Here is a 24,342-nt window from a genome sequence, read left to right on the forward strand (position 1 = left end):
GCAGTGGATGTGTCTGGGAGGACGGCATTAACTAGGAAGTCAAATGCAAACGCCTTTCTTTCTGAGTCTCACCAACGCACCACAGACAGAGTATCAAAAGCTACATGCACACAAAGTGCTACACACACTGAGAGAAGTGAACCTCTGTGCACACATGCACACGCACACACACCTTTGTATTCATATCTTTGTGGGGACTGTCCATTAATTTCTATGGGAAAAGCCCTAATCCCAAGAATGACAACCTTAAACCCTACCCAGCCCTAACCTTAACTATGAGTAATACTAGTCTTGGTATTTTTGATTTTTTGATTGCAATCAGAGATTTTTATAAAATTGAGTTTCCCTTGTGGGGACTGAAAAAAATGGTCCCCACAAAGTCAAAATAGCAGGTTTTTTATCACATTATGGGGACACTTGTATCATTAGATGACTCTCCACCTGAAACTGCTGCCCAGTGTTTGTGACCCACTGTTGTCTCCCGGGATGGATGGAATGTGCACAGTTAAAAAATGCATGAAACCCCATGAAAGAACAGAGCATGCATGACATCTTATCCATTACACATTATTTACATATTACACATTATTTGACAACAGTGGTTTTCCAAGACCTATTGTTATACAGATGAATGGAGACTATTCTAGCAATTATGCAAAAAATAATCACGGTCAGCTCAAATAATCGCAATCAGGCAATTATGTAATAGTGACAGGTCCAAACCAAAGCCAATCAGTCACTAACCAGCATTACTGACCCCTGAACCGGACCAATACTTTTTCAAGCCACCCAACCAATCACATCCACTTTTCACAGGGTATTTTCACGAAGCGGCTTGCACATCTCAAAAGAGACAAAAGAACTGCATCTGTAGACCCAAAATAGAAGTACTTAACTACTCTGCTCTGATTCCCTCTGCGTTCAAATGGCAGCCAGCCAGAATGCAGGAGGACGGACTCTTCCTGGCAACAGCAGGGAACCTTTTAATTGCCCCCCTTCCCATCAGGATGAGACCCAAAGCCACCTCAGCCAACCTTTCTCCACATTGATTGGGAGGGAGATGCCGCTGTGTCGTCACCACAGGGCCCCAGTGTGACCTTTCTTCCTCCAAGGAGCTCTTAGAAGCTCACAGAGACAGGAGGCTGCCCACCACTACACCTGGCATGATGACCATAACACCCAGCATTCAGGCTCCTCTCCTGCTTCTTCACAAGACAACCTGGCTTTCATACCACCCGTCTTCCAACTGACAACCTTGATGGCCCATTTCCAGTTTCCAATCAAATCAAGCTGTAGAATGCTACAGGAGCCCTAAAGACAGCAAGGACACCACTGCCAGGAGAGACCATGGAGATGGCTGACGTTCCTGAAAGCCCCAAAAGCAAAGATCACAAATTCACCCTCCAAAGACAAGGAAGAGCCATGGATACTCACAGCCCACCATCATCATGGCCACGGAGAAGATCTTCTCGCCATCGGTGGTGGGAGCAATGTTTCCAAAGCCGATAGTAGTGAGGCTGGTCATGGTGAAGTAGAGGGAGGAGATGTAGAGGGTGTCCTTGCTGGGGCCACCCTCCCACTGGCCTGAGCCACTGGCGTTGAAGCGGTACGGAGACCCGATGTTGCTGGCTAGCTGGTACAGCCAGCTGTCCGTCTTGATGGTGTTGGTGAGCTCATCAATGACCTCATAGTCACCAATGCTGTACCAGATGCAGGCTAGCCAGTGGGCTACCAAGCCGAACACACACACCAGCAGCACCAGCACCGCAGCACCATACTCCAGATAGTGATCCAGCTTACGGGCCACGCGGCCCAGACGCAGAAGCCGGACCACCTTAAGGGAACTGAATAGGCTGCTGAGGCCCTATGGGAAATAAGAAATGAATAATCAAACATACAGGCACACAGACAGACAGACAGGCAGGCAAATACACAGACAGACACACAGACAGGCAAACTCAGATAGACAGATATACAAAAAGGCATACAGAGAGACCAACATTCAGACAGACACACAGAGAAGCAAACTCAGATAGACAAACACACAAACAGGCATACAGACAGACAGACAGGCAAACACACATACAGACAGACAGACAGGCAAGCAGGCAAACACAGAGACAGACACATAGACAAGCAAACAGTCACACAGGTAGACACACAGGCAGGCAAACACACAGACAGACAGACACATACAGACAGACAGGCAAACGATCACACAGGCAAACAGACAGACAGACACATATAGACAGGCAAACAGACACACAGGCAGGCAAACACACAGACAGACAGGCAAACAGAGAGACACACAGACATGCCTGTAATCCTTATGACTTCACATTGGCTTCCATTTTGGTGTAACTGACAGCTTCTAAGCTCACAGTCAGGAGGTAGCTGGGCACAGGCAGGCTATACATAGAGCCACGGGAAAAAATTAAGAGCATAGCACAATTTTTTTTTTTAACTCACTTCTCAATTTATGAGTATGCATCTGTGTAAACTATACATTTTTTGCAAACTCCAGATTGGCTCTTCCCTGCTTCTCATTAATGAAGGGCTTCTTCCTTGCTTTATGGGACTGCAGTCCTGCTTCTAGGAGCCTGATATGAACTGTCCTAGCAGTGCCCTTCACACCTGCACTTAATGATTCCTATTCTTTTTGAAGGTCACTTGATGTCATCTTCCGATTCCTGAGAAACTGTCGGAAAAGTTAACGGTCATTTCTGACATTACAAAGTCGCTTCCGCCCTTTTCCTGGCTGGATCATTCCCAGTGTTTCCTGCTTCACCTTATTCTTGTGTACTGCTGTCTTAGAAATTTTGAATCTGGAAGCAACCTGCCGCTCTAGTGTAGCCTCTGCGAGCAGAACCAGGATTAAACCAGGATTTAAAATTGCAGATTTGGTTAATAAATACAGAGTGGTCTCAATTTTTTCCATGGCTGTATGTGTATGGCTGGTTTGTGGCTCAGTGGCTTAGGGACAAGGGTGACCCCAAGCACATGAGCTCTCAGACAGAACTGACAGACACTTGCTGGTGACACATACAGTTAGGCTTCCTGGCAACTCAGACAGACTTGAACTACAGTAATTTTACCCACGGGGTCTGGATCGAGAAAAATGAACCACATTAACAAGAATAGCTGTCCCTGCTTCTCTGGGTGGGTATAGCAGGCTCTAGCTGTACAGCTGAACACTCTGCTTCTACAGTGTGGCTTTGACGAGATCTCACTACGTAGCTGGGTTGTGTCTGTTTCTCCACGTGGGTGCAGCAGGCATTGACTGTACAGTATATCTGTGTCTTTTTTTTTTGACACCGACTGCTATTTGCAACATTACTTCGAATGAGGATTCCTTTGATGGAGCATTGAGCTGTTAACTGTCACAGGCACACCTCTGAGCAACAGGCCTGGGGGTGGGGGGTGGGGGGTTTGGGCCGGAGGGCGGTGGGCGGGGTCACGTTACCGGCAGCACTGAGTCCTCTGCCCGCGTGGCATTCCCCCGCGGGTGGGCCGTCTCTCGGAGATGCCTGACTGACGAAGGGTCTGAAATGGGGTCCTTCAAAGACACGAACAGCACTTACGGCCATATCAAAGTGGATTAATAGTACACCATGTTTAATGGAGGAACTTGAAGCTAGTCATGCAGTGAGATAAGCGGCACTATGGCTACATCGATGTGGTCTATGTTAACACCTGTAAACAGCAGCCGGTGGCCAGAGGACTTCATAGGTGTCTTAGAAATGGCACGAGTGCTTCATTGAGCTAAATCATGTCCCCAAGTGACCCTTAATTCACTGTATTACAAAGAGATCAGGGTCACCCAGCACCCAGTGCCCCGCAGGGCCAGCATTAAGAGCCTCGCTTAAGAACCCAGAAGTGGTGTGATGATTGCCAGCAACAGTATTCAAAGCCACAACCTCAGGATTTTCTGCTAATCTTAACTAGGATGAACCTTCTGTGCAGTCAGGGACCACAGTGCCACAAAGACTGAGGTCACGCGACATCAGGTGAGCCCAAGACTACCTCGTGTGTAAGATCATAACATACATGCATCCAAAGCAGTCACCAACCTGCCATATCTAACTTCAACAGATTTTAATGGTGAACTACTTTGAAATCAACCAGGACTCAATTAAGGACATATTTTATTCCAAAACCAAATATTCCACTGTATGAATGGAAGAAGACTTACAACAGCACAAGCTCCTATGAGACGTCTATCACATCGATTCATGTGTTGAGTCTAAGCACATTAAAGAGTTATGCAAAAACCTGTAAAATACCTGTATTCACATTTGATCTTACTATAGCCAATTGTATGCTAATTATTAGTGAATAATAATTATTCACTAATAATTATTAGTGAAGACATCAACTATTTAGCTAAGCACAGGAGCCTTTCAGTTTTAAAGTAGTCTCCATTTATTAGCATTTACACTACAAAAAAATATGCAGTCAAATGCATCCCAGACCACCTCTGTAAGTGGTCTGTAAGTTTTAGTGAGTGGATCACAATGCATCTTGGTGGTTGTTCACACTTGTATCTAGCGCTGTCCGTTTGAGATCTGATCGCCCATGATGCATTTTAAAACCAGGTGTAAACAGGGCCTAGATCCTCCAACAGCACATGTGAGCATCTTTCCCTACAAACCGGGGTGCCCAGCAGCGTTGGGGAGCTCGCTCTCTATGGATTCCCAGAGGTCTTTTGTAAATTTTACAAAATTCTTCTTCCATTATATTCTGCCCCCTCCCAAAAATATCTAGAACTCTGTAAATGTAACTTACTGTTACATGTACTTATACTTTTGAGAAAGTATCACTTCCTAGCTACTGTATAAGAACAGTTGTAACTAAATCCCGCCTCTTCAATGCCCCCCTCCCCCCTGTACTTGCTCAGGTAACCATGAACGTTCGGCTTACAGAGGCAAACATCAGATGCCGCCTGCTGCTAAGGCTAATGCTAAAGCTGAGTGCCGGCTGCAGTGGGAGGAAAGCTCACGGGCACAGTCCCGCTTCCCCTCCTCTTCCCATGGGGAGGGAACTATTTTCAGCACAGTCACAACAAATCAAGTTACTGCATGCAGTTTGCGTGACTAAAGGCTCCCTATATTGCAGTTTAAGCACGCTGGGATTGATGCAGTAATACCCGGGGCTCGATTCGGCCAGAAGTGCCGCAGTATTGAGATCTCTGCCCGATGTGATTTTACTATCTTATTGGATTTGCGCGGCGGCTGGGGCTGGAGCACGGACAGCGAGGCGGACGCCTGTGACCATGGAAACTCAAACGTGAGCAGCAAAACACATAAGGGGGGAGTCCTTCTTATTAAGGCTTCTTTAGCTCATATTCTGCAGTCAATTGGAGCTCAGATAATGAGCATCTGATCGGCACTCTAATGCCATGCGGAGATGTACTGCGGCCATACGGCTCGGATTGATCATGGAGAATATGCTTTCTGTTTGTCTGCCGGAGTCAAAGACAAGCAGAAAATTGAATTTTGAAATCTCTCTATGATGGGATGGCGCCCTGTCCTGGGTTATTTCCTGTTTTGCCCTTGTTGTTTCTGGGATAGACTATAGACTGCCGTGACCCAGTGTAGGACAAGTGCTATAGAAGAAAGAATGAATGACAGTTCTCTTTAATGGTAGCACGTAGCATCACAATTGATGATATTTACTGGTAGCCTGAAGGTTGTTGGTTTATACTCCAGTCCCTACAATTGATACCATTCATCAATCCATCCATCCATCCATTTGTACTGGTCGGGGCCAATCCCATCCAGCATAGGCTGTAATCAGTTTTATATTCTATTTACTTACTTAAATCCTATTTTCTTATTTTCTGTCTATGTTATATTCTACTCTTCTTATTGTTCCCATATATGTATCCTTTCTCTTTTCTTTCCTTCTTGCACCAACAAGGACAGTATTCTAATTTCATTGTACCTTGTGCCATGGCAATAAATGCCTTCATTCATTCATTCATTCATAGAGGCAGAATACTGAGGTAGGTCCTGGACAGGCCTGCAGTGACATCCCTAAGTTTCACTGCTTGGAGTAAATACCAAGCTGTAAAACGTAGCAAAGCCAGAAGGTTCTGTAGAGAAAGGTATCGCAGGGCAAACACTGACTTCCGTGATTATTGTCATGGAGCCCCGTGGGTTTCTTACTGTTTCTCGATGGTCCGTTCGTCACTGGTGAATAATCCTGGGCAAAAACATCCCTGGCCAGGCTCCTGCACGCTGAAGCCATTTCTCACCTGTCATGCACACTAAATTTCATTTCAATCATGCAGCTTGAACCAGATTAAACGATAAACACCACGCCAACACACAGAAAGCCACTGCCAAAAGCAGCTAGTTTTAATGCTGACCTTTAGCGTATTCTGCCAAACGTCTAATTTTAGGCGAGTGGGCTTATGTGACATCACTGATGGCTCAGGCCTTTCGTGTTTAATTGATCCAGCAGACTATAAAGAGCTTTGATCGTCTGCCCCTCATTCGCACTGCTTTTTGAGTCGGCAGGCAAAAAGCGGCATGGAATCGCTGTAACTGTCCGCAGAGGAAACACAATCAGCTCAGATGCTCCGATAAAAGCAGCAGAATGATGCCAAATCACTGACTTGGGAATAAACAGGGAGGCACAGCCAAGGTAAACTCCTGAAAATGACATTAAAGAGTCAGCAGGGTGAGGAAGACGCTTCTCCTGACCGACGCCGATGGCGTGATTACATTTCGCCTTTTGCAGAAGGAATGAAAAGTGGAATAAAAAAACAATACACTGTACGTGGGTGATAGCAGTGACATCTCCCCAGAAATTAACACCCAAAAAACAAAATCACCCAAGTGGTCTCTTACTCCACCTACGGTATCTGCAGCACCGCCATGCAATTACATACAAAAACATAAAGCTCAGCGAAAAAACAGGACACTAGCAGAGTCTTTGCACAGTTAATACCCACTTACTCGCTCTCTACTCACCACAGCATAAACCTTAAGCTCAGGAAGTTCCACATACTCCTAACCATCCATTACACATCTCTGCAGCTGGGTTTGGAACCACATGATAAAATGAAAGCTTTATTGGTGGAAATATTGTTTTATTGTTAACCATAAGGATATGTGTGAAATAAATATTTTATACTCTTGTCTATCTTAAATCTTGCTGGGCCAGAACAAAGTAGCAGTTATGGTTTGTTATGATCAAAGGAGTCGTAGTTGGACCATATTATTGTCAGTGCAGAAAAGTGAAAATAACCAGCTTGCTTCTCTGCATCAGTGTATTTCTTATCTGACCAGGCAGCTCCTCACACATCAATATCATGGAGGAATGACGGCCTAATCCTCATGACCGTATCACGGGGGCCGGAACAGTGCGGCCCTTGGGACTGGACTGCTGGCTTATAACGTAACTCCTTCCTTATATAACTAGTCTCAGCATAAGAAAAAGGTTCACACTGGTGTAAACTGACATTCGATATATTGATGTATTGAAGATTTAGCTGAATGAAACTCTTCAGAAAAGCACAGTAGCACAATAGGAAAGCCGGAAACGCACCGTGAGGACAGGATCGTGATGACAGAGCGTGAGGACAGGAGCGTGAGGACAGAGCGTGAGGACAGAATTGTGAGGACAGAATTGTGAGGACAGGAGCGTGAGGACAGGAGCGTGAGGACAGGAGTGTGAGGACAGAGCGTGAGGACAGAATTGTGAGGACAGGAGCGTGAGGACAGGAGCGTGAGGACAGGAGTGTGAGGACAGAGCGTGAGGACAGAGCGTGAGGACAGAATTGTGAGGACAGAGCGTGAGGACAGGAGCGTGAGGACAGAGCGTGAGGACAGGAGTGTGAGGACAGAGCGTGAGGACAGGAGCGTGAGGACAGGAGTGTGAGGACAGAGCGTGAGGACAGAGCGTGAGGACAGAATTGTGAGGACAGAATTGTGAGGACAGAGCGTGAGGACAGGAGTGTGAGGACAGAGCGTGAGGACAGAGCGTGAGGACAGAATCGTGAGGACAGAGCGTGAGGACAGGAGCGTGAGGACAGAGCGTGAGGACAGGAGCGTGAGGACAGAGCGTGAGGACAGAGCGTGAGGACAGAATTGTGAGGACAGAGCGTGAGGACAGGAGTGTGAGGACAGAGCGTGAGGACAGAATCGTGAGGACAGAGCGTGAGGACAGAGCGTGAGGACAGGAGTGTGAGGACAGAGCGTGAGGACAGGAGCGTGAGGACAGGAGCGTGAGGACAGAGCGTGAGGACAGGAGTGTGAGGACAGAGCGTGAGGACAGGAGTGTGAGGACAGAGCGTGAGGACAGGAGCGTGAGGACAGAGCGTGAGGATACATCTTCTGCTGCACTCACTTTCGAGGTCTGTGTGCAAGACAGTGCTAAAGAGACACAGCAGCTCCTCTGTAAGGTAAGAGCTCCACGGACGGGAGGCACCCCTGATCCCAGAGATGTTTCCCTAGCTCACTAACAACCGAGACATGCAGAAGTTTAGGGTATGCAGCACTTCAGGTCCCCGCTGCCCGGCAAGAACTGAAAGCTCATCAGTAATGCAAAAAAAAACTTTGCAAAATGCAAACTCACACAATAGGAGTAACAGGGCTTATGGAAAAAGCAGGAGCAGGGGAAAACCTAAGCAAATGCCCAACCAAGCCTTTCCCAAATTTTATAATTCTATAATACATTATACAGACAGCTTTCCCCTATTTACCAATCACATATTAGCCATTCCATGCTTTGGAAACTTGTGCAATAGCAGAACAGAGTGTATACCCATATTTAATGACCTCATCAATTCACCACTAAAGGGTTTGATCCAGCCATCATGGGACAAAGCCATAACTTTGACCGTATTCCTGTCTCCAGTACATTTTTATGTTTTACTGTCAGGGTCAGCGCCCGGCTGTCCCTGCCCTTCATGCCACTTCCCCGCTTGACCAGCAGGTGGGGCTGGCCATCCTGTTCCGTCCTCTATCTTCATACTAGCATGGCTCAATGAGTTGAGTGTATGATACAGACCCTGCACTTGTGGGTTCAAGGCCAGCTTTATCTGTTATTGTGTATTTACTTATTTTCTGTTTCCCTGGTGATTGTTTGCTATTTATTTCCCTGTCTTAGGTTTTCTCATTCTTGTGTCTAATTCACTTCTAATCCTGTTTTTATTTTTTAATTCCTTTTTATTATTTTAGTGTAGTCATGCCGGTTTATGATTTGGGTTTTCTAGTTTCAGTGTTCCTAGTTCTGTGCTTGTTAATTGTTCCATCTGTTGCTCGTTGTCCTGCACCCTAAGTGATTGGATAATTGTCTTATGTTCTCCACCTGCCCTCTCGTTAGCCTGGTTGTTGTGTGCATTCTAGTGGCTGCCTTACTTTGCTCTGTAGTTGGTCATTGTGCTTGTGCTACTGTGTGTATGTCAGACTGCTTGGTTCCCCCTAGTCCTGCTTCCTGATTGTGTTAAGTTATGCTTTCTTTATTTTGTCCGTGTTTAATCCTTGTTTTCCTATTTTTTGTGTTGACCCCTTGTGGTCCTTTTGTTTTGCAATTTACCCCGTGTGGTCTGTTTCTTTAATAAACCCCTCTTTGTCTTTGAGCTGCAAGTGGCTCGTCACCTTTTTCCCACCTGCACTATAGTCTGAAATATTTGCTTAGATATGTTTTTTTTTCTGTAAAGCCTTTCCTCCAAAATCAAATGTGACATTATGATGGTAAAATCAAAAATCGCTTTAAATTGAAATGCAAGTGGGAGCAACAATTTCATCTTGTAAAAAACACTGTTAAAAAACACTGTTCTGGAAAGTGATAATCTCCCCTTTCATCTATAAGGTTGGGCTTAACAAAACTCTGGTTTCTAAGACTGCGGAGAATGGGAAGTCAACACATAGCCTAGGCTAAAGATTATTAGGAGTTCAGAAGAAATGCTCAAATAGGCTGGCTTACCTCATCCACGTTTTCAAAGGCATTGATGATGTCATAGGGAAGGCAGGAAAGCAAGTCAATGACGAACCATGTCTTCAGGTAGTTCATTCGTATTAGCTTTGGGTCCGAGATAACCTCACCACCAGGACCCACAAAGGTGGTGTGAAAGTTCAGCACAATGTCCACCAGGAAGATGACATCCACCACGCTGTCCACTACCAGCCAAGCGATGTTGTTCTGCTTGTTCTTGAAAGATACATTGTAGGGCACCATGATGGCTGTGTAGAAGGTGAGGATGAGGATGATCCAGTCCCATGTAGTCTTGAAGGTGCAGTAGTGCAGAATAATGTGCGGTGGGGTCTTGGGTGCCTCCTGCTTGTACTGGGGGAGGATGTCCGAGCCCAGCTGCAGTGCCTGCAATCCGTGAGGAGATCACATTGTTAAAGGATCCTCCAGGTTCAAGCATGAGGGGATTTCATGTTCCACAAGAGTAAGGTGCCGAAAGTTCAAGACAAGAGCATTACATCACCACTAAAGCACTCTACATGCAGACTGATGTGACAATAACCTAGGAGGAGAAGGAGGAAACGCATTAGCTGTCCTGTGTCCCTTTGTGGCGTCTCCTTATAGCCTCACCTTCCACCAATTCCAGTTAACCTCAGCACCAGTCTGTCTCTTACCCAGATCTACCCAGCCGCATGTTGCTGAGTGAATAAACCATGAGGGCATAACGGAAGCTTCCAGAATCCACTACCCTGCCGTCCCCCTACTATCTGCAGACAAATGTACCTGCTTTGATTTCCTGTTTCACACAATGTTGGTGGTTCTGTGCCAACCCTCTGCTCGATAAGTGCATGAAAGAACGGATGGACAGATGTTTCTTTAGTGATAGTAGATATACTAGAACCGTCACATGAGAACATCAGTGCAGATTCTGGAACAGAGCAGGTACTGAGCGTGACAGTGTCTTGTTGCACGGCGGTCCTGCTCACCTCAGCCAATCGTGAGTGCTTGTGGCTGACCTCGGTCTTGTTCATGGGCGCCAGCTGCTGCATGGTGCTACGGCTGTTGGTGAGCGCCCGCGTCAGCCGCGCAAACTTGGTCCATCCTGTGGGTGCGATTAACCAAGTGCAGTCACCTCTCCAGTGGGCAGCCAGTGAAAGATGATACTTACCAATCAAATAATTTCATCGCTGTAAGCTCAGTTGTAAGTAAACCTGAATGCTATACGTCACCATTCACTTTCCTGAAGTTTCTGCTGAGCTCATCACAACAGACACCTTTTTCTTCAAATTGGTAGAAAATACCAAATCTCAACTGACCTAATAAACACAGATCTGTTCTACAAGCTGACAATTAAAGGCATCCTTGTCTTCAACATGAACGCCTGAGAAGTATCCAGGGATGCTGCTTTATCACACACCACTTTAATGACCCTTTTCCTGGTTTATTCCTTGTTTCTTAAGGAATCAGCTGGGGATTATCTTGGTAATAATGAAAGTCTGGACCAAACTCTGTTGGGTCACTGAAAGAGGGAGAGAATACAACTTATTTATCATACATGAGTAACTGTTGAGTCCCATTGTCATGCTGGTGGCAGCCCCAAGTATGTTTAACAGCATATGCATGAGAATATGTATGAAGAGAAGAGGCAGCTGTGAGCCTTTCAGCAGTGCACACAGACAGATGATCAGCAGTGTTCCTGTCGTCCTGCCTGGCCTGACATAACCCACAAGCAAAAGCCAGTTAGGCGCCCAGTGAGACACTGAGGGAGAACTGACTCACTAACTGGCCCTAGTCTGTTGATAGACAATGAAGTACTGTCTTGATCTGGTTAAAAAAGCGTGTCCCTTTCCCGGCACCCTTCCTACAGAGGACTGTGTCTTTCTCCCTGTAATGTGAGGTTAGGCACCGTCTGCCTTTATATTCCTTCCTACCATCTGCCTGCCCTTCACTGTATGTCTGGGCTACACTGTTCACACGTTTGATCACAGTTCCCTTCATGAGCTTCAATCACAGCCAACATCATAGACCTTTACAAAATACTCCTGAGCTCCATCCCAGGCCCAGTCCAGGCCTCCATCACAGGCTCCACTGCCTCCTTCCTGGATTCAGCATAAGCTTCTTCACTGCCACCAATGTGGGGTCTATCACGGACACCATACTCAGCCCCAAAATGAGCTCCTCGCATGCCAGGCCATGAGGACATCATATACAAATCAACCAGACCAATCTGGCCAATGGGATGCTTCAATGCCACCTTCCTCAATGTGATGGAGCTTCCTGAAGACCAACAAAAAGTGTTATAGCTCAGTGTAGCCCACTCAGTAATACTACTGGCTACATAAAAATGGCAGTAACAAACATTTGTTGTTTTGCAATTTCCCTTGTTTTTTCAGCAGAGATCAAAGTTATAGATAGAGGTACTCAACCGTGATCGTATAATAATACTTACGCCCTTAATTGCTTTATTGAAGTACTTATTTAGATAGTAAATCAGGTCATCTCCTCCTTCAGATGTCAATCAACATTAAATAAATTGTATTAACTGTACAGGAGGATGTTCAGTGGAAAGGAATTCATGGGTCTATTGTAATCTTGGCAGAACTCCAGCTCTCACAGACCAGGGCTAGCTTGTCTTGTCAGATTACTCTACATTTCTCTAGATTACTCCAGTCCTCAATACTCACTTTGTTACTTTTTCCTGTTCTGTTTCTTAAATGCACTATAGCTGTAGTGTAGAATGTGGTGGTATGCTGTGTTTATCTGGCAGACTTTGTCCCAATTAACTCCCAGCTGGTTTATAGAGTCTGCTCTTTAAAAATAGCTGGAGGGGATGGGAGGCTGCAGGTCTCCACAGCTGGAGGGGATGGGAGGCTGCAGGTATCCACAGCTGGAGGGGATGGGAGGATGCAGGTCTCCACAGCTGGAGGGGATGGGAGGCTGCAGGTCTCCACAGCTGGAGGGGATGGGAGGCTGCAGGTCTCCACAGCTGGAGGGGATGGGAGGCTGCAGGTCTCCACAGCTGGAGGGGATGGGAGGCTGCAGGTCTCCACAGCTGGAGAGGATGGGAGGCTGCAGGTCTCCACAGCTGGAGAGGATGGGAGGCTGCAGGTATCCACAGCTGGAGGGGATGGGAGGCTGCAGGTCTCCACAGCTGGAGAGGATGGGAGGCTGCAGGTCTCCACAGCTGGAGGGGATGGGAGGCTGCAGGTCTCCACAGCTGGAGGGGATGGGAGGCTGCAGGTCTCCACAGCTGGAGGGGATGGGAGGCTGCAGGTCTCCACAGCTGGAGGGGATGGGAGGCTTCAGGTCTCCACAGCTGGAGGGGATGGGAGGCTGCAGGTCTCCACAGCTGGAGGGGATGGGAGGCTGCAGGTATCCACAGCTGGAGGGGATGGGAGGCTTCAGGTATCCACAGCTGGAGGGGATGGGAGGCTGCAGGTCTCCACAGCTGGAGGGGATGGGAGGCTGCAGGTCTCCACAGCTGGAGGGGATGGGAGGCTGCAGGTCTCCACAGCTGGAGGGGATGGGAGGCTGCAGGTCTCCACAGCTGGAGGGGATGGGAGGTTGCAGGTCTCCACAGCTGGAGGGGATGGGAGGCTGCAGGTCTCCACAGCTGGAGGGGATGGGAGGCTGCAGGTCTCCACAGCTGGAGGGGATGGGAGGTTGCAGGTCTCCACAGCTGGAGGGGATGGGAGGCTGCAGGTCTCCACAGCTGGAGAGGATGGGAGGCTGCAGGTCTCCACAGCTGGAGAGGATGGGAGGCTGCAGGTATCCACAGCTGGAGGGGATGGGAGGCTGCAGGTCTCCACAGCTGGAGAGGATGGGAGGCTGCAGGTCTCCACAGCTGGAGAGGATGGGAGGCTGCAGGTATCCACAGCTGGAGGGGATGGGAGGCTGCAGGTCTCCACAGCTGGAGGGGATGGGAGGCTGCAGGTCTCCACAGCTGGAGGGGATGGGAGGCTGCAGGTCTCCACAGCTGGAGGGGATGGGAGGTTGCAGGTCTCCACAGCTGGAGGGGATGGGAGGCTGCAGGTCTCCACAGCTGGAGAGGATGGGAGGCTGCAGGTCTCCACAGCTGGAGAGGATGGGAGGCTGCAGGTATCCACAGCTGGAGGGGATGGGAGGCTGCAGGTCTCCACAGCTGGAGGGGATGGGAGGCTGCAGGTCTCCACAGCTGGAGAGGATGGGAGGCTGCAGGTCTCCACAGCTGGAGAGGATGGGAGGCTGCAGGTATCCACAGCTGGAGGGGATGGGAGGCTGCAGGTCTCCACAGCTGGAGGGGATGGGAGGCTGCAGGTCTCCACAGCTGGAGGGGATGGGAGGCTGCAGGTCTCCACAGCTGGAGGGGAATGCCTCTAGCCCACAGATCTGCTGGGGCTGTTTGCCAATCTGTATCATAAATGCTCCCCCACACCAGGGCATGAAGGTTTCGCGATTCTTACTGGCACCTACTGGAGTGAACGGGGGGCAATGATGCTACTTTACTTAAATTTGACTTTGTAAAAAAACTGAATACAGCTTTGTTGCAGTTACAGGTCAGATTCAGACAGAAGACTCCCAGTGCACAAGTGCCCTTTCAGACCTGTGCACACACCTCAAGTAGAGGCTCACCTGCTGGGCCCTTGGCCCTCTAAGCAAAGCACTGTATGCTGTGTTTGTAGGTGATGGGAGACCCTCACAGAATAACATGGAAACAACCAAGCAGCCCCAATCTACTGGGGCGCGGATTCTCAAGCTCCCTGCATATGAAGCCAACTCCAGAACCCAACCTCCATCCATTTTCTGGGGTCATGGGGGATCTGGAGTCTATCCCGGAGGCTGTGGGTGCAAGGCAGGGAACAAACCAGGATGGGGCACCAACCCATCACAGGGCGCAAGGCAGGGAACAAACCAGGAGGGGGCGCCAACCCATCACAGGGCACAAGGCAGGGAACAAACCAGGAGGGGGCGCCAACCCATCACAGGGCGCAAGGCAGGGAACAAACCAGGAGGGGGCGCCAACCCATCGCAGGGAACTGCAGAACCATTTTAGTTTAATGTAATGACAGGTAAACAGCATGAGATGACCATAATGTTTGTTCTTATGGAGTGAAAGCCAGTGACATCACTCTTAGTGTGGAGAGACTCGGCAGTCAGTAGCACCTATTAACATTATTCACGGACTTATCGACCAAACGTTGACAATATGGTTCGAATATGTTTCTTCAGCATCAGAGCACCCTGCACGCAGATATGCTTAATTAATAGAGCTCCAAAACAAGTCAGTCTCCGCATTCAGAGAGCGGGGCGCTATTCTAAAGGGTGGGTTGCTGTCTGTCTCCCAGGGGACAGCTTCTTTTCAGAGGACAGATGTTTCAGTTTTGCAGGGACCCAGGGGCATAACTAACAGTGATCATCCACTATCCATTGTGCTGACTGTCATACTGCCTAGGATGGTGATGCTCAAATGCAAACCTCTCCATTGTTATCAGACCCATAGTAAAATACACCTCAAACAAAAAAACACATCTCCTTCGGATGTTATCTGTTTTTAAAAATACAAAAGCCTCTTGCTGAAAACTAAGTTTAGTTTTAGCGGTTTTCCAGGACGCTTTGTCTGAAGGACAGTTTTACCTTACGAACTTATATCGTGACAGGATCTCTGAGCTGAGCCCTTCGCAGGACACCCTGGGCTACCACATGGGCTACCACCTGGGCTACCACCTACCTCTAGTGGTTTCGTCCTCAATGGGCTGCTTGAAGACGGTGATGTCTTTGAACGTGCACAGGAACAGGACAACCTTGTCATTCTCATTCCTGATTGGTGCAATCTGCATATAGAGCCATACTGGTGTTCCTGGCACATTGGGAAAGACAGGGAAGAGACAGTGCCCTTACACACAAGCATGCAACTCTGGCAGTCACCACTAGGGGGAGGCCAAAAAAACAGCATAATGGAAACACTATAGCTCAATGTTCAGAGTGAAAATTAAAATGGCTCTCTGACGCAGCACACAGTACAGTGAATGAAAATGGTCCTGGGAATGGTCAAATGCCTTGGCGACTTGGTGGAAAAAAATATTGTGAAAAACTTCACAATATCAATTTTTTTCTAGCCATTTTTGAATTCAGTGAGGCTTCTCTGAACTTCACTGCAAGCAGCTTTAAACACAGAATATTGCACTCGTGTTCATAAGGTGATGGCATCTACAGACAGAAAACAAAAGCCTTTTTAAAGGGCAATGAGGTGCCGAAGGGACACTGAATGGCCTTTCATCTGGAGTGATCGGTGGCATCCTCTGCAGTACTCACTGTTCTTCTTATACAGAAGCACTTCAAAGCAGTTGGACTCATAGTTATCAAAGGTCTGTCGGACCTTCTCTATTGTCTTCTTGTCAGTCAGTTCTCCGTACATAAAACTGTTAAAAAAGAGGAACAGAAGAAGGAAGGGGTGCAAAAGAGGCAGAGAGATCATGAGGTGGAATCAGTGCAGTTATGTTGATAGGAAGGAACAGGGCAAAGAACCAACACCGATGTGTGACTGCACTGAAAACAATGGTGTCCTACCTACCACTGGCCATTGGCTATTCTGATTGGTTCTGGCAGCTGCCACATAACCTACTTACTCTGCATGATTGGGTTGAGCCAAGAGGCGAGGCAAAGAGCAGACAATCCAATCAGACCAAACTGAAGGTTATTAAAAATGGTCATTTTTATTCCAACACCACGAACACATTTTCCCCTCCCCTTTTCGTCCAGATCAGGTCTTCAGAACATCAGCACTGTAATTCCAAAGTGGGAGCCTACAGTGCACATGCACCAATAAGAGGTCAGAAAGGAAACCATCAGTACCCTTCACTGCTCTGTACAGCAGAGAGCACCACATCTAAAGCCGCTTTCCAGAAGCATCTTCGCAAGAGGCAGTATCGCTAAGTGAGGCTCTTCATCGATTTCTCGGTTGTACGGCTGCGAACTTCAGGCTCTTCTTATACTCCTCAGGTAGACGTCTTGGTCCTGACCTTTACCACGATGCGCCTTAGCTAACAGGAGCCTGCAGAGCAGCGATCCGCTCCGTGAGACTGCAGACGTCTGCCAGCTGTACCCAGGGAACAAGCCTGCAACTGAAACTTGCAAAAACGTCCAGCTCTATATGTACTGCGCAATGGCTGCAGCCGCAATCTCTGCCGATTAGTGAATTAGCAATTAATTAATATGCAATCAGAGCAGCATTTCAAATGCATTCTGCCTTTAATAATACAGGTGTCTACTGCTACAGTCATTGGCACAATGCGGCATATTAAACCCAGAGGTTATTAATGCAGTTATTAACGGTTATCATGAATCAGCTGTCTGTTCACTTCCACAGTTAATAACATATTTCGATATCATCGCATGACATGATACCGCTGCATAGGTCCATGTCTAAGCCTCCACAGGCATCTGCTTCTGCTTTATCCTTGAAGAGCCACTCAGGTAAACAGGAGGAGATCCCCATGGCAACAGCGATGTCATACCGCTCAGCCCTTTAACAAGCACAAAACCCCGTATTGGACATTCTGAGGGAGACAGGATGTCTGAGTGGACAGGGGCACACAGCTCCACCGGGGGGGGGGGGGGGGGGCGTGCCACCCTGCATGCAGCGCCATGGCAACGGAGATGTCCGGGAGCTGATCGCCCAGGCTCACGTCTGTTAGTGAGACATGATCTCCGGGCTCTTTGCACGTTAAGCTTCAGCTTCTCACCACGCAAGTTAGAAGGATGAGAGGCAAAACACTAGTGGCCATTAAGGAAGCAGAAAGCTGTGAGGCTCAATTGCTCAGACAACAACGAAGCAGCAGACATGGAGATCAATATGATCAAATACGGCTTCTGTCAGTTGTCCAGATCCTTCTGGGAAGGACAGTATGCAGCAAAGCAGCTGAGGACACGGACTGTCTGCTGTGGGACTCCTACGGAAGGCAGCCACCCCACCGTGCTTCTATTATATATTTTCTGTGTTAAAGGCTAAAATTTCAACTTCAATGCATGCATCTGATAAGAAACAAAGTAACCATTTCAACAATAACAATAGCAATAACAATGCATCTTATGTCTACTGAAAATTAAGCCAGGATATTTATAACTCTTGTTCTACAGTTTATTAATAAGCAGTAGTTCATAAACCCGTCTGAGTAATTAGGTCATTTCAGGATATGAACTCACTGCATCATAACGCGCCCGAGCGGGAAGGACACTGAGGCTTCGGCAGCACGCAGGCTTCCCGTTCTCCTCGTAATGAGGACCTCCAGGTGGAGGCTGTGGAGGCAGCTTACCTGCACGTGCTGCTCTTCTGCATCACCTGAGCCCTGTGGTACCCAGACAGCTTGCAGAACCCGTCATTACTGTAGACCACGGGCCACTCCACGATCTGGGCGTTCCCGAGGAGGAAGCTGGTTTCTGCGCCACAAAACAAGCAGAAAATGACGAAAGTTCAATGAAACTCTCGTGACAGATGCAGGCCTGCGGACTCATGCCCCTTTCTAGCTTAGCTCTCCATGCAAATCCAAGCCCATGTTGTCACCTTTGTCTGAGCTCAGGTGTGAGATGAACCATTTTCAGTATCTACACATACAAACCCTACCTCATGCTCCCACATAGAGACAATATTGCTCAGTATAGAAAAGCTAAATCATTTTAAAGGAACGTTTGTGCCCCTTATTACCACATGGATCTGCTCAGTCTTCATCCTTCTGAAAAATGTGTATACACAGTCAAGCTTATGTCTGTCAATATACAAATATATGGAGTGTGAAGATGTCAACTCTGATATAATTAAGAAACTGTGATGCATTAATTACAATAATGGGCAATATGGATTTCAATATCCAAGCATTTTCATATAAAAATCTGTCCATCCATCCATCCATCCACTTGCCCTATTAAGGCTTCTGCAGGGGGGAGCATATGGCAACAACCCAGGATGGGGCGCCAACCCATCAAAGGTCACACAGCCACAATTTGGAAACTGCAATTAACCTCAGCATGTTTTTGGACTGAGGGGGGAAACCGGAGTACCTGAAGGAAACCCCATGATGCCAGGGGGAGAACATGCAAACTCCACACACATAGAACCATGGTGGAGACTCGAACCCAGGACCCAGAGGTGACAGTGCTAACCACTGGACCACCATGCTGCCCCTAATGTCAACTGTGCTGTAACTAAGTAACTGTGACGTTATATAGGCACGTCGAGGCTGTGAAATGTCACATATGACCCTTTTTATCTCGTGATAATTTCTGTAGCCATTATAGAGCCCAAAACTCAATATTTACTTTGCAGAATCTACCCCCCTCACTGTCAGCAGACAGAAATGGCTTCTAGTGTAGTCCTCCATAACTACACCCACACCCACAACGTGGACCCTGTCGCACCATCGGACAGATCCTCCATAACTACACCCACACCCACAACGTGGACCCTGTCGCACCATCGGACAGATCCTCCATAACTACACCCACAACGTGGACCCTGTCGCACCATCGGACAGATCCTCCATAACTACACCCACACCCACAACGTGGACCCTGTCGCACCATCGGACAGATCCTCCATAACTACACCCACAACGTGGACCCTGTCGCACCATCGGACAGATCCTCCATAACTACACCCACACCCACAACGTGGACCCTGTCGCACCATCGGACAGATCCTCCATAACTACACCCACAACGTGGACCCTGTCGCACCATCGGACAGATCCTCCATAACTACACCCACACCCACAACGTGGACCCTGTCGCACCATCGGACAGATCCTCCATAACTACACCCACACCCACAACGTGGACCCTGTCGCACCATCGGACAGATCCTCCATTACTACACCCACACCCACAACGTGGACCCTGTCGCACCATCGGACAGATCCTCCATAACTACACCCACACCCACAACGTGGACCCTGTCGCACCATCGGACAGATCCTCCATTACTACACCCACAACGTGGACCCTGTCGCACCATCAGACAGATCCTCCTAAACTACACCCACACCCACAACGTGGACCCTATCGCACCATCAGACAGATCCTCCATAACTACACCCACACCCACAACGTGGACCCTGTCGCACCATCAGACAGATCCTCCATAACTACACCCACATCCACAACGTGGACCCTGTTGCACCATCGGACAGATCCTCCATAACTACACCCACACCCACAACGTGGACCCTGTCGCACCATCAGACAGATCCTCCATAACTACACCCACACCCACAACGTGGACCCTGTCGCACCATCAGACAGATCCTCCATAACTACACCCACATCCACAACGTGGACCCTGTTGCACCATCGGACAGATCCTTCAGAGTTTCTGGTCTGAAGCAGAACTTTGCCAGAATGTAAATGTGAATTTCATTGTCATACAGTTAATGCTGATTCCGCGTTTTATATCGTATTCTAAATGCACCAAATGGAGCTCCCTGCACGTCTGGGCTTGGTCCAAGCTGCTCCCCTGCTTTGTGGGACAGGCTCCAGGTCCCCTTAGCTTGTAGCACAGGGATTGCCGTTGGATGCAGTGGGTGACAGTGATGCCTCACACCCTCGCAGTGACAGATCCGGTTGCTCCCCAGGCTGTGCATAGACTTTACTTGTTGTCCACGTGTCCCCATGGACTGACATCTGACCCAGAGCTCCCCCTGCCTTGTGTCCTGTATCCACGCATTTCGATTATAGGCACCGGGGCCCCCGCACTTGCCCCGTGACCAGTGGCAGAACTTGTATCTCACCGAAGTTCAGACAGCTGCACCACTCAACATTACACTGCCCCCATAAGTGCCAAGCACAGCTCAGTCACCCAGGCACCGACTGCCACAGGAAGTCACCTCTAAGGGAACACAGCTTGCACACTGGGGTCCATCTCATCACCGGCCTGAAAGCCCCTGAAAGCCTCCTCTGTTTTGTTCTCGTTGACTGACATCTTAAACAATAAGCAGGTAATTGCTCACTAAATCAAACTGATGCAATATTTATGTGGGCTTGCTAATAATGAGGTCCCAAGCGTGTTCATTTTCTTAGAGTGCCCTACATACGTAAGCACAGAGAATATGCAGACATAGAGTCACGCTAAAAGGAAGCCATCTCGCGCTGCCTTTTCTAACAGAATTTTTTTAAGGGAAAACGTTTACATTTCTTTATTACGTAAATGTAAATGACAGATGCAGAAATCGTTTTATAGAAACACTTAATAGCGCATTGTTACCAATGTGCGTTTTAGGTTCCTACGCACAAAGTTTTGTGACCAGTACCAATTGTGCAAGCATGGATAAAGTTTGGTTTAAATTTTTTTAACTACAAAATCTACGCAGTAGCAGGTGGTATTGTGGGAAAAATATGGATGAATGACCTGAAGTTAACTGGTTTACGTTCCAGGTGAATCTGAGCTACTCCGATGCTGCTGTGAAATGTCCAGCAGGAGGTAAAAGGCAACTTGGCGCGCAGCGCTAAACTGCAAAATCTCTTTTTGCTGGGGATCAGAAATTAACACCGCTGTTTAGGTGTATGTGAGTTTTACCGCTCTTTCTTTGCTTAATATTCTAGTGGATATTTATATACATTAATATCAGATCAGATGAATGATTTAGTTGCCTGGGTCTCTCAGCTGCGCATAAACACCAGGAGCGCGCCGTAACGCACTATGTACGACGCTAAAGGCGGCGTCGACCTTATCAGATTTGCGTGTGGCACCGCTTTGCCACAAAGGCTCTCACTCAACGTATTAGTGTACATTAAATAAGAATCTAAGAAAGGCTTGTTATAAAATCATTGAAAGATCTGTCAGACAGCCATTGTCTGGCATCGAGCGGACTCGCATGTGACGCCGAGCAGCTGTCAGCGGTTTCATTTTCCCGGAGCCGCTGCGTGGACCGATTGTGGTCTGGTGACAGGAGCTGGTGATCTGCCAGGGCTCCATGTTGAAGGGTTTCGGGAGGCAAAACCAGGTGAACCAGTGAACCAGTGTCAGCTGTCCGTATACGGTATATGATAGTAACCCCCCCCCCCCACACACACACACACACACACACACACACTTACAGAGCAGCAGAGCACCTCGGTCTGTGTCAGCATTAACATCCATTAATCTATAAGTAAGCCAAGCCGCGTTAGCCGGCCTTATGCCAGAACACCACAGCAGGTTTCACCCTCTTTAGAAACTCACTAATTTGCGATGGGCTGGCACCTGCAGAGACAGCCCACGAGCCGGAGAGAGACAGGGCTGCCCAAAAGTGTGTCATTTCAACCCCAAATGATCGGGTCCGGCACCCCGCGCAGGACTGCCAGAGGAAGGAACCCAACACCGCGTGTTGCTATAATAATGCGTCTATAGCGGTACGGTGAGAAGCTGAAGGGGTAGCTATAAAATGCAATAAAATTCACACCAAAAAAGTCACAGTAGCTGTACTGCTATTTTTCATATGGGGTTCAGCAAAGAGAAAGCACTTGTGTTAGTAAGTTAACACCCTGCACCTTGTTGTGTATTACTGAGTAGGATGTTATGTAAAAGTCTACTTTCAGAGTGAGCCCACCAATTTCAAAATGAGGGAAAATCAGCTCAAAATCGGAGTGCATGTATTCTAATTCCTTACATTATAGGCATATTACTTGAAAAATCAAAACCATATTCATACATCATACGCGTCTTTTTACATTAATATACGTCACCGTGTTTCAGTTACGCGCCATAAGAAAAGTAACTTCAAAGACCTCCATCAGGAAGCCCCTTGAACGCGGTATCCAATGCATCACATCTCCCCGTTACACCCTCGTCATAATTCTCTGTGCTGGAACTCGGTGGCTGATTTTTTCTTGCTAAAATCAGCCCGAGGCTTTGGCTGTCGGTGTTACATAAGCCTTAAAACGGCGAGGCGCTCCGGGAGACGAATGGCCAGTGAAGCAAACACAGGTTTCCGGCAGTCTGAACGCAAACGCTTATAAAACCCAGGGTGGCATTACTGTAAACAGAGGGACCTTAAGGAGGGAGCTATCTGCGCACCAACAAGCGATCATTATCCCATCAGTGGAGAATCGCTTCATTTGTACTTCAGACAACATTGTGTACTTCTCCGGCCCTCGGGAAACTGGCTCTTCGTACTTTATAGTAGCTGACCGGACGAGAGAAAATCTTTCGTCAACAGAGAAATGGCAGTGACACCGGCTAAAAGACATTTTCAGCTATCAAAAAGTATTTCAGGCATAATTTTTCAGCTTTGGGGAAAAAACGAAAATACATTGCATGTATTTGTATGCGCAAAAACGCGTTGATTCAAATTTTTTCAAAGGGATGATTTTTTTTTGTGTATTCTTTCTATGAAGTGACTTTAATTGTCACACGTTCATCTCTTGTTAATTTGGCCGTTGTTATATTCACTTTCGTACGGGATGGTACTTCGAATTCCAGCTGGCCACTCGCCTTACGCGAGGAGCGTGTACTGAGAGAGAAGTTTATAAACCTCTTTCCTTTGCCACATCACATCGTCCTTTCCTTTACCGGTGTCACATATCCTTCTCCCAACCATATCCATGTTTCACTCTGCCACATTTCTTCATTTAGCGAGAGCACTTACACCGTCAGTACTGACACGAAGCTGCAAAGGACTTCTGTTTTATTAATGGAAATTCAACAAACTCAGTTTAAGGATATTTCATATTTTATCTTACATAGACACTGGTTGACCCCTTTTATTGTAGAAACACAAGATCAGCTATGGCTTTCTAGAAGGTAAACTTTGGATTCCTGTGTTTACATGTTTGTCAGTGTTTAAAATAATTAAACATATGGCCTACTCCATGCACACGCATTATATTTAACGGACAGACCAGCCCGCCATTTCTCCTTAACGTGGCTCTAGGCGTGGTGTTTCCGTCCATTGTGAATAATGATAACCCACACTAGTTAGCGCAAGTCTGTAAGCCACCAGGAGATGTGCAAGGGTACGTGCTGAGCGCCAGTGCCACTGGGGGATGTGTAAGGGCACATGCTGAGTGCCAGTGCCACCAGGAGATGTGTAAGGGTACATGCTGAGCGGTGACATTCATGCAGGGGAAGTACATCACGTGCAAAGACCATTCAAAAGTGCCAAGGTGTCCTGTACAGGAACGTCCAGGTCTCTCTCGCACTTTTGTCCCCCCCTGCAGCCCTGCTCAACCTAATGCCCTTCTGTCATTTTGATTTGCCCATCTTACTGTACAGACCAATGTTAAATCAGGCGCCAGAAGTTATCAACTTACGTCACAAATGCTGCTTTACTTAAACTACCAAAAAAAAGCTGACGTTCTGTAAATACAAAAGCCACTAATCAGTGTGACACTAATTAATTGGCTTATTCAGAGAGAGGTTGAGTTTTGGACAAGAACTCGAGATTCTCACGTTGATAATCTCAAGGCATATGCTGA

The 24,342-nt window shown here is 47.7% G+C and overlaps 1 protein-coding gene across 1 annotated transcript in view; it reads right to left on the reverse strand.

Annotated features, from left to right (window-relative positions):
• Positions 1 to 24,342, reverse strand: part of kcnh5a (potassium voltage-gated channel, subfamily H (eag-related), member 5a) — an 85,494-nt gene that overhangs the window by 58,717 nt on the left and 2,435 nt on the right. The window contains exons 2-8 of the mRNA XM_023812946.2: positions 18,213 to 18,336; positions 16,213 to 16,319; positions 15,629 to 15,757; positions 10,908 to 11,023; positions 9,937 to 10,329; positions 3,464 to 3,556; positions 1,435 to 1,864 (exon numbers count right to left, since the gene is read on the reverse strand). Coding sequence (XP_023668714.1) covers positions 1,435 to 1,864; positions 3,464 to 3,556; positions 9,937 to 10,329; positions 10,908 to 11,023; positions 15,629 to 15,757; positions 16,213 to 16,319; positions 18,213 to 18,336 — 1,392 coding nt within the window. The remainder of the gene's footprint in view (positions 1 to 1,434; positions 1,865 to 3,463; positions 3,557 to 9,936; positions 10,330 to 10,907; positions 11,024 to 15,628; positions 15,758 to 16,212; positions 16,320 to 18,212; positions 18,337 to 24,342) is intronic.

This window comes from Paramormyrops kingsleyae, chromosome 19, assembly GCF_048594095.1.
Source record: "Paramormyrops kingsleyae isolate MSU_618 chromosome 19, PKINGS_0.4, whole genome shotgun sequence".
Classification (NCBI taxonomy): Eukaryota; Metazoa; Chordata; class Actinopteri; order Osteoglossiformes; family Mormyridae; genus Paramormyrops; species Paramormyrops kingsleyae.